This window comes from Leucoraja erinacea, chromosome 19 (genome assembly GCF_028641065.1).
Source record: "Leucoraja erinacea ecotype New England chromosome 19, Leri_hhj_1, whole genome shotgun sequence".
NCBI lineage: Eukaryota > Metazoa > Chordata > Chondrichthyes > Rajiformes > Rajidae > Leucoraja > Leucoraja erinaceus.
Window position 1 is genome coordinate 33,963,426 of NC_073395.1, and position 10,922 is coordinate 33,974,347.

Genomic DNA, 10,922 nt, shown 5'->3' on the forward strand with positions numbered 1-10,922 from the left:
TTGGATTTTCATAAAAAGATTTATTTGAATAAATCTGGAATGAAGAACAAATTAACTGATTAAATTGCACACCAGATCCTCACTTGCTTAGTTTTAAAAACACTTTATAATGTATTTACATTTAAATTGAAGTAAGAGTTATAGATACATTTGTTGTGTAATTGCACCTTAAACATTAGAAGGCTAATTTACCAATTGCACGTTAGTCTTATGCTGCCTTTTATTCTTAAGGATTCTCTCAACATTTACAAAAGGCTCCGTACACCAAACTGGGAATACAGTAGCATACATTGCTAAACGTGTAGTATACTGCTTCAGTGAGCATTTAGCAAAGTGTATATTGAATCATTTGTTTCAGACTTATTAGTACATAAAAACAAGTCCTTGGATACTCTGCTTTCACATTCACCATGCCAACCCCTTTGGACGTTTTGATTTCCCCTTCATTTTCAGCTGGTGTTTGATCTTCTTTCTTTGTCTCGGATGCATCCATAGTGGATACTGTCCATGTTCATTCAAAAACGTCTTTTTGTTCATTTTCTTATCCATGTCCATGGTAGAAGCTTTATCTGGGAGGTTAAGATTTGTTTGTATTGTTACAGTTAAGCTGCGTTCAAAAATGTCAAATCATCAACATACAAGTATTGACAAATAGTAGTTAGCCCAAAATATTCACTCTAGCAAGACTCAACTCAAAGTAACAAGTAGCTGTTCTGCACAAACTAGCCAAGTCCAATGTTAATACATGATGTACGCTGAGTTACCTGGTCTTTGATGACTGTGGAGATAGTATGCTTGGTTGCAGCATCTTTAGTTAAACGGTTCCATTATTATACAGACTATAATTTTATCAATTTATAAACCAACTTCATGATGCTTCTCTTTTCAAATAATAAGATTACCTTCTTCCGCAGCTGGCTTCTGCTGGAGTTTTTCGCTTGGGACTACAGTAGCAATTTCTTCAACAGCATTCATATTAATGTCACCACTCCGATCCATTCCCAGTATTTTTTTCAGCCGAGCAAGTTCCTTTGGTGCATTTTTTTTCCTCTTTTCTGCTCGCATCGCCCGCTTCCATTTACTTCTTGTACTTTTTGCCATTCTTTATTCTGCATTTGAATAAAAGCCAAAATACATCATTCATAATTTAAATGTAAACTTGCAGATTGAATAAGAGATGCATACTATTCCCCCAATATGGCATGCTGAACCCATGTTTTGCATAATGCAGAATAGAGCTATGTCATATCCCAAATTTGAAACTTTAATTCTGATGGCTATATTTGGAATTCATTGTCTCAAAATTTGATGGAAACACTCTCCAAGATAATAATAACCAATTGACTAATTCTCTGGACAGTACGAAATCATATTCCAAGGCACACTGAATTCGACCAGCAGAGGGTAGAGAATTAAAATACAAATTAAAACATTATTTATTCTGGGGCACGTATCATCTGATTGTATTTTGTTAAGCTTTGGAACTTTATCCATTAATTAATGCAATAGCAACAGTTCAATATTTCTATGACAGCCTGCCTAGAATAATTTCAGTTGAACTGAACACCTATCCAATCTGACCTTGTTTACAGCTCACTGCTTATACTCAGAAAATAATTATACATCAAAACATAATCTACACTGCCTTGGATATTAACTTTAACTGTTGGCACAAAAAAACATAGCTGCTGCTCACAACGTCAGAGACCCAGGATCAATCTTGACCTCGAGTGCTGTCTGTGTGGAGTTTGCACATTCTCCGTGACTGGATGGGTTTCCTCTGGATGCTCCAGTTTCCTCCCACATCCCAAAGATGTGCAGTTTTTAGGTTACCATTTTAGGTAAATGAGAAAACGTAGAACTATGATCTACGTTAAAAAAATGCACCAAAGGAACTTGCTTGCCTGACAAATATACTGGGAATGGATTGGAGTGGTGATGTTAATATGGAATTGGGCGGCAGTGTTGCAGCAGTAGAGTTGCTGCTTTACGGTGTCAGAGACTCGGGTTCAATCTTGCCTACAGGTGCTGTCTGTTGTTCATTCTCCCTGTGACCACGTGGGTTTTGTAGGGTTGCTCCAATTTCCTCCCACATTCCATAGATATGCAGGGTTTGTAGGTTAATTGGCTTCTGTAAATTGTCCCTATTGTGTAGGATAGAACTGGTGATTGTTGGACGGCACGGACTTGGTGGGTCAAAGGGCATGTTTTCACTCTAAACTAAACTAGTGTGAAATGTTGATCGATGGTCGACATAGTCTCGGCGTGCTGGAGGCCTGTTTTCAATGTTGTCTTTAAAATTTTAATTAAAACAGCATGCTGCAAATTAGACCATAAACTCAATTTGATATGCTACCAGAATATTTAGCTTTTGTTTCTGCATTCAGAATGATTTAGTGAGAATCATACCATATAGAAACAGGGCTTTTGCCCTTCTCCCCCCCACCCACTACACCCCTCAATGTACATGCTAATCATTAAACACCTATATGTACTAATCATTAAGTACCCATGTATACTAAACTAAACGCATTACTCCTTTGCTTCTCTACCTGGGTGATTCAAGTGCTCATCCGGATGCTACATAAATATTGTGAGTGTCTGCCTCTACCATCCCCTCAAGCAGTGCATTCCAGATTCTAAACATCTTCCAAGTGAAAAACATTTTTTTTTCTGATCCCCTTCAAACTTTCTAGTCTTAGATATCTCTGCGATGGGGATGTTCCCTACCATCTACTCATTCTACACCCTACATAATTTTGTATACTTTTATTTATATGGTTCCCACTCTGCCTCTCTTTATAGCTGAAATGTTCCATTCCAAGTAACACCCGGTCACATCTCCTCTACACCCTCTCCAGCGCAACTTTGAAGTGGAACAGAACGGTGTAGTGCTCCAGCTGTAGTCTGACCAATATTTTATATTTTGCATCATGACCTCCCTGCTCTTACATTCTACACCCCAGCTAATGAAGCCAGCTTCCCTGTAAGCCTTCTGTTCCATGTCCGAACTAGTCCTCCCAAAGTGCATTATCTCACACATTTCAGGATTAAATTTTTTCTCCCATTTCTCAGCATCCCTCACGACATTATGAGCCTGCTAAAACCTCTTTTTTTTAATCAATATTATAGCATTTCATCCTTCCTCCTTTCTTTGCCACCCTCTTTCCCCAACTGAATTTTCCAACCGCAATATATTTTTCCTTCATAAATACATTCTGGCTTCATGCAGATTGCCATTGCGGTCCATAATTACCTTTATTCTTTCTTGGTTATCCTTAATATAGAGACACTCCCCGATTTATGCACTAGGCGGATTACATTGGAAAATTTTGAATTGCCTTGTTGCTGAAATGTGCTATATAAATAGACTTGTTTGCTATATAAACATGCATTTACGTAAACAATTTCCAGAGCAATCAAGGCCGTTTGCAATTTCTACAACACTGTATGATCACTCAAGTTTACATCAGAAACAAGGCTGCAATGGTGGGGGTGCTTAGACAGAAGGTCATGTGCCGCAGAAAGTGCCCCACAGTGAGACGGAAACAAAGTTGGAAATGGCGGTGGTGCTTTACCAGAAGGCCGCGCACTGCAGAAAGTGTCCCGGATGCAGTTGGACACTGCTGAGACAGTTAATACTCTCAGTCCCCAGTCTGAAGAAGGATGTTGACCCGAAACGTTACCCATTCCTTCTCTCCAGAAATGATGCCTGTCCCGCTGAGTTACTCCAGCTCTTTGTGTCTATCTTTGGTTTAAACCAGTATCTGCAGTTCCTTCTTACACAATACTCTCAGTGCGTTATTTCGAGCAGGGGGTGGGGATGGTGACTCTATCTATCTATCTATCTATCTATTAATATATAAAACTCAAATCAGTCCGCCTGTAGTACGGATCCCTTCCTGCCTTTTGATTCGTTGACGGCTGCTCCTTCCTATCAGCTTCCAACACACTTCGAAACAAAGTTGCAAGATAGGAACACTGAACTTTTCACTGCTGCAGCAGGCAGGGGAGGTGCCATTGGAATTTTTTTAAAGAGGCAGGGCAGTGCTGGAATCTTACTTTTGGGAACGGCTTCAGTTCCATTGGAGGAGACGGGTGCATGGTGGAATATTGGGTTGGGGGATCACACCATTGGGGGAGCAGACCCAACGGGTCTGCACTTGGTCTAGTTAATATATAAAACTCAAATCCGTCCGCCTGCAGTACGGATCCCTTCCTGCCTTTTGATTCGTTGACGGCTGCTCCTTCCTATCAGCTTCCAACACACTTCGAAACAAAGTTGCAAGATAGGAACACTGAACTTTTCACTGCTGCAGCAGGCAGGGGAGGTGTCAATGGATTTTTTTTTAAAGAGGCAGGGCAGTGCTGGAATCTTACTTTTGAGAACGGCTTCAGTTCCATTGGAGGAGACGGGTGCATGGTGGAATATTGGGTTGGGGGATCACACCATTGGGGGAGCAGACCCAACGGGTCTGCACTTGGTCTAGTATATCTATATAAAACTATAAAAGTCAAATCCGTCCGTCCGCCTGCAGTACGGATCCCTTCCTGCCTTTCGATTCGTTGACGGCTGCTCCTTCCTATCAGCTTCCAACACACTTCGAAACAAAGTTGCAAGATAGGAACACTGAACTTTTCACTGCTGCAGCAGGCAGGGGAGGTGCCATTCGATTTTTTTTTAAAGAGGCAGGGCAGTGCTGGAATCTTACTTTTGGCAACGGCTTCAGTTCCATTGGAGGAGACGGGTGCATGGTGGAATATTGGGTTGGGGGATCACACCATTGGGGGAGCAGACACAACGGGTCTGCACTTGGTCTAGTTAATATATAAAACTCAAATCCGTCCGCCTGCAGTACGGATCCCTTCCTGCCTTTTGATTCGTTGACGGCTGCTCCTTCCTATCAGCTTCCAACACACTTCGAAACAAAGTTGCAAGATAGGAACACTGAACTTTTCACTGCTGCAGCAGGCAGGGGAGGTGTCAATGGATTTTTTTTTAAAGAGGCAGGGCAGTGCTGGAATCTTACTTTTGAGAACGGCTTCAGTTCCATTGGAGGAGACGGGTGCATGGTGGAATATTGGGTTGGGGGATCACACCATTGGGGGAGCAGACACAACGGGTCTGCACTTGGTCTAGTATATATCTATATATATATAAAACTCAAATCAGTCCGCCTGCAGTACGGATCCTTTCCTGCCTTTCGATTCGTTGACGGCTGCTCCTTCCTCAGCTTCCAACACACTTCGAAACAATGTTGCAAGACAGGAACACTGAACTTTTCACTGCTGCAGCAGGAAGGGATTTTTTTTTAAAGAGGCAGGGCAGTGCTGGAATCTTACTTTTGAGAACGGCTTCAGTTCCATTGGAGGAGACGGGTGCATGGTGGAATATTGGGTTGGGGGATCACACCATTGGGGGAGCAGACCCAACGGGTCTGCACTTGGTCTAGTATAAAACTCAAATCCGTCCGTCCGCCTGCAGTACGGATCCCTTCCTACCTTTTGATTCGTTGACGGCTGCTCCTTCCTCAGCTTCCAACACACTTTGAAACAATGTTGCAAGACAGGAACACTGAACTTTTCACTGCTGCAGAAGGCAGGGATTTTTTTTTAAAGAGGCAGGGCAATGCTGGAATCTTACTTTTGAGAACGGCTTCAGTTCCATTGGAGGAGACGGGTGCATGGTGGAATATTGGGTTGGGGGATCACACCATTGGGGGAGCCGACCCAACGGGTCTGCACTTGGTCTAGTCTTACATAAAATAGTACTTATGCAAGTGTTCACGGAACATAACCCTTACATAAATCTGGGGAGTGCCCGTACTTATAAAGAACTTTTGTATTTTCTTCAATCTAGTTCACTGGTAACTTTCAACTCTGATTTTAAATACCCCACCTTGGACTTTCTTTGCTCTTGGAAGGCCTCCCTGTTTGCAATTCTCTATATTTCCATTCACTTCCATTAAAAAAAAAATCAGCCCTTAATATCCTGTGACATCCAGAATTCCTTGGATTTACAGTCTGCCCCTTTCACGTATGGAAACATACTAATCTTGAACTCATTAGTTTATTTTTGAATGATTCCAACTTGTCAGATGTTAACCTATTTGTAAGTAGCTGCTGCTAGTTTATTTTTGGCAAGTCCTACCTCATGATACTGAAATTAGTTTTCTCCCAATACATGGCAGGACTCTCGGAAGTGTTGTAGAGTGATTTAGGAGCGCAGATACATAGTTCTTTGAAAGTGGCATCAACGGTAGTTAGGGTAGTCAAGGCAGCTTTCAGCACATTTGCCTTTATCAATCAGGGTATTGAGTATTGATGTTGGGATGTTATGTTACGGTTGTAGAAGACGTTAGTGAGGCCACATTTGAAGTATTATGTTCAGTTTTCGTCACCCTGCTATAGGAAAGCTGTTGTTAAGCTGGAGAGGGTGCAGAGATTATTTACAAGAATGGTGCCAGGAGCTACATGAGAATAAGGAGAGTTTAAAAAAAAAAAAAAAGAGGTGTATAAGATCATGAGGAGAATAGATAGGATAATTGCATAAAGTATTTTACCGAGAGTGGGAGAATTGAGCTCCAGAGGATATAAGTTCATAGTGAGAGATGAAAGACTTAATGGGAACCTGAGGGGCAAATTCTTCCATGCAGAACGAGCTGCCAGGAGGTCGGTGAGGCAGGTACTATAACATTCAAAAGACATTTGGACAGGTACAAGGATAGAAAAGGTTTAGAGGGATATGGGCAAAACGCAGACAGCTAGGACGAGCATAGTTGATCACGAGCTCTTCACATGCCTGGACCAGGCTGATCAGTATGGGCAAGTTGGACGAAAGGGTCCTGTAGCTCTAACAATGCAATAAACTATCATCAATTTATTGTGCAGGAGCTAGTCGCGGGGACAGATAGGTCTCCTCAGAAGATGGCGCAAAGTATATGTGAACACGTGGTTTATGATTGAGAGCAAGGCCACGTGTTACTAACATTGTTACGCGTACAGTACTTTGTTTATTTTGTTTTGTTTTTGCGCTAGCATGATCCCGTTTACTTTAAATATCTGACCATTTATTGTAGTTGCGTCTAACGTACCTGTATAATTGTAGGATGAGTTTTCTTGCCCCGGTTCATATCTAATGGACACGACAAACACCCTTTACTCTTGTGTAAGAAAGAAGGACCTGCAATGCTGGTTTACACCGAAGATAGACACAAAATGCTGGAGACTCTCCAGAGACGCTGCCTGTCCCACTGAGATACTCCAGCATTGAGTGTGTACCCTTTATTAACCTATTTGTTTGTTGCCGGCCCATCCAACAGCGGAGACACAAGAGTCTGCAGATGCTGGGATCAGGGGCAAAAATCAAAGTGCTGGTGGAAGTCGGCGGGTCGGGCAGCAACTGTGGAGGGAGTGGACAGACGTGGGGGGGGGGCATTATATATCGTGAAGAAGGGTTGCGGCCTCAGATGGCGTCTGTCCGCTCCGTCCTCCACAGATGCTGCAGCAACTCAGCGGCTCCACAGATGCTGCCCGAACCCACCCACCGACCCACACGGAGCAAGGCCCGGTCTCAGGCCCAGCCGAGCCGAGCCACTAATCCCGGCTGTACGAACCCTACACGGCAGGGCGCCGCGCTCTTACTGTTGTCTGGATGTAGCTGAGCCGCGGGGCGGTCCCGCTTACAGCGGGGTAACCGGGGAAAGGTTGACTTACGTTGGCCGCCCCCCCGAGTAGTCGCTGCAACCACCGCGCTCCTCACACGCCAGGCCCAGGCTGACCCGGAGCATTGTGGGACGGTGGAGGATCACCTTGGTCCTCCCACCCCCCCCCCCCCAGTGGCGAGAGGCCCCGCCCATTGCAACGTTGCTGAATGCAACAGTGTCTGGAAAAGGGTCTCCACCTGAAACGTCACCCATTCCTTCTCTCCCCAGATGCTGCCTGACCCGCTGAGTTACTCCAGCTTTTTGTGTCTACCTTCGGTTTAAACCAGCGTCTGCAGTTCCTTCCTACACTGAGATCTATACACAATAGGTGTAGGAGTAGGCCATTCGGCCCTTCGAGCCAGCACCGCCATTCAATATGATCATGGCTGATCATCCCCAATCAGTACCCAGTTCCTGCCTTCTCCCCATATCCCCTGACTCCGCTATTATTAGGTCGGTGGGGGCGCTGCAAACCGGTGCCCTGTCAGCAGCGTGTCCATTTTTTCTACTTTTTTTGTTTTTTTAGTGTATTTTACAGTATGTTTTTGATGTTTCGCGGTGCGTTTTGTGTGGGGGTAAAGGGGAAACTGCTTCGGTCGCCTCTGGCCCGCGGCAGCCTGAAGCCGCGGTCTGCAGAGCTCCAGCTGGCGCGGCGTCTGCAGCCCGGGATCCATCGCGGGGGACCCGGGGGGAAGAAGAAGCTCCGAATGCCGGCCCGCGGCCAACTTCTACCGCGGGCCCAGCGTGAACTTACCATCACCCCTGGACGGGAGCTTCGACCGCCGGCCCTGCAGTCTGCGGTGCTTCTGGCTGTGGCACGAATTTTAAATCTTCGACCGCCGGCCTGCGGCCTACACCAGCCTGAAGCGGCGGTCTCCGGTGGGGAAGAGACGATCCTGGATTTACCTTGACTTTTACCTTGTCCTTTATCATCTGGACCCCGCAGCGACGGCTGCGGAGGCTTGAGGTCCCAACCACGGGGGAAAATGGAGGAGGACTGGCCAATTTCTGTGCCTTCCACCACAGTGATGAATGCTGTGGTAGATGTTTGTGTTAAATTTTTTAATATTTTTTTCTATATTTCTTCATGTCTGATCCTTCGATAGATACCTCATGCCAAGATATCTAATGATAGATTATCTGTTTTATTTGAAAGCATACTAACTGCTCCAATTTTCATTCAGGTTTTTGATCAGATTGAACACAAAAGCAAGCATCAGATGAACAAAATTAAAGGAATAACATGCCAGGTGTATCCAGAAAGACAAAAATACCAGGCTTATTGTAACTTCAGTTGACTAAAATTATTTCTTTAGGTTTAGGTTTGTTATTGACACAGGTACTGAGGTTCAGTGAAAACCTTTCTTTTGCATGCTATCCAATCTAATCAGATAATACTATAAATAAATGCAATCAAGCCAAACCCAAGTATAATGGGTAGAGCAAAGGGAAAGATCAGTGTGCAGAATATAGTTCTCAGCATTGTAGTGTACCAGTTCCATTGATGAAGTCCAATATCCCTAATAGGGAAGGGATGGATCAGGCTGTACCCTCGCTTATGAAAAGACTGTTCAGAAACCTGATAACAGAGGGAAAGAAGCCGTTCTTGAGTCTGTGAGCCCTTTCAAGCTTCTGTGTCTTCTGCCTGAGAGAAGGAATGACCAGGGTGGGCCAAGTCTTTTGATTATCCTGGCTGTTTGTTGAGGTAGTGTGAAGTGAAGGTGGAATCAATGGTGGGGAATCTGGTCTGTGTGCTGGACTGGGGAACGTCAACAACACTCTCTTTCTGCTCAATTCAATAGTTACTGTTACTGATATTACATTATTAATTTACCTCATTTAAATTCCTATGGTGAGTATTAAATGCATATCTTAGCATCAGTAATCCATGCTTTTGGATTCCAATTCAAATGATATAACCACTGCGCTCAAATTCTGAATAGGCAACAAAGTTTAAAGAATTGACCATTGTAGTGTAGGAGCAATTATGTACATTCTTTTGTGGGTTGTCTATCACAGAAAAATGAAGGGAGCTGAGGAAATTACTGAAATAAAAGGCAAACATTGAGTTTGCTAAGTTATAAATGCTGACACAGCCAAGGTGCAGACTGTGAGAATGTACTACTCAGCAGTTAATAAATAAAGCAATATTCTCTCAGACAACCAGAATTTTATTCTCACAGCTATTATTCAGTAAGGAGAACTGTGCTTCTCCCTTATTTCAGGGTAACAATTTAGTATAAATTTACATTTGAAACATGGCTTCATGTTATTCAAATCAAAAAAGCAACGAGACTTCTGAAAAGGTGGAAATACAAGTTGGAAAATAGCCTCTTGGCAACATATTAGGAGGGATGCCTGTGGCCTTGAGCGTACGATCTCTCTGCATACACGGTTAGAACTAGTTGGGCTACATTTGAAAACCTCACCCTGATAAATATTTCTAGTATAGGTGATCTTTGCCCAGCACGTAATCCAATCATTATCAGTTTTATGATTTTCAATTGCCAACTACTTTTATTCACATTGGTATGATGTTCAATTAGTTATACGTACAAAAATAAGCCCTATGGCCAACCAAGTCTACGCCGACCCATTTAAAGTAATCCCATTTTATTTTGCTGACATTCCCGTCAACTACCCTGAGACGGTACGAAAGATCATGATTAAACCCAGGTTGTGGAGCTGTGAGGTAGCAGTTGTACCAGTTGCAGTGTTCCCCAATCTGTAAGCAAAGCACAGTGCAACATGGGAACAGGCCCTTCAGCCTATCCTGTCTCTGACGAACATGATGTCAAATTAAACTAATTCTTTCTGCCTGCACGCGAACATATCCCTCCATTCTCTAAATATTTATGTGCCCATTTAAAAGCCTCTTAAACGCCACAAGCATGTCTACTTACAAGGAAAAAAGAGCTGGCGGGCATTCAATCTAGGATTTTGAATAGGCACTGTATATGAGTCTTCATTATTTCTCAATGTCAAATGGATTGCTTTGGGGAATTTAATATTTCATAAGTGACTTAAAACTGCTCATCTGATTTGTAATCGCTAACCACTCCCTTTTGTATTCTCATTAGCTAGTTTTCATTTCTCCAGATTTGAGGCACGATTAAACAGCTTGACTTCTAAATAAAGTATTTTGTTTCCATAATTAGTGCCTATAACTTAGTTTGGACTATGTATTATTCCCTTGTAAAATGAATACAAAGGGCA

The 10,922-nt window shown here is 43.2% G+C and overlaps 1 protein-coding gene across 1 annotated transcript; it reads right to left on the reverse strand.

Moving 5' to 3' along the window:
• On the reverse strand, positions 1-7,832 carry llph (LLP homolog, long-term synaptic facilitation factor). The gene is made up of 3 exons (XM_055650800.1): positions 7,717-7,832; positions 903-1,109; positions 1-569 (listed from the first exon to the last, which is right to left on the reverse strand). The coding sequence occupies exons 2-3, from the start codon at positions 1,099-1,101 to the stop codon at positions 406-408; spliced, it is 363 nt and encodes a 120-aa protein (XP_055506775.1). The 5' UTR covers positions 1,102-1,109; positions 7,717-7,832; the 3' UTR covers positions 1-405.
• Between the last annotated feature and the right edge of the window lie 3,090 nt (positions 7,833-10,922).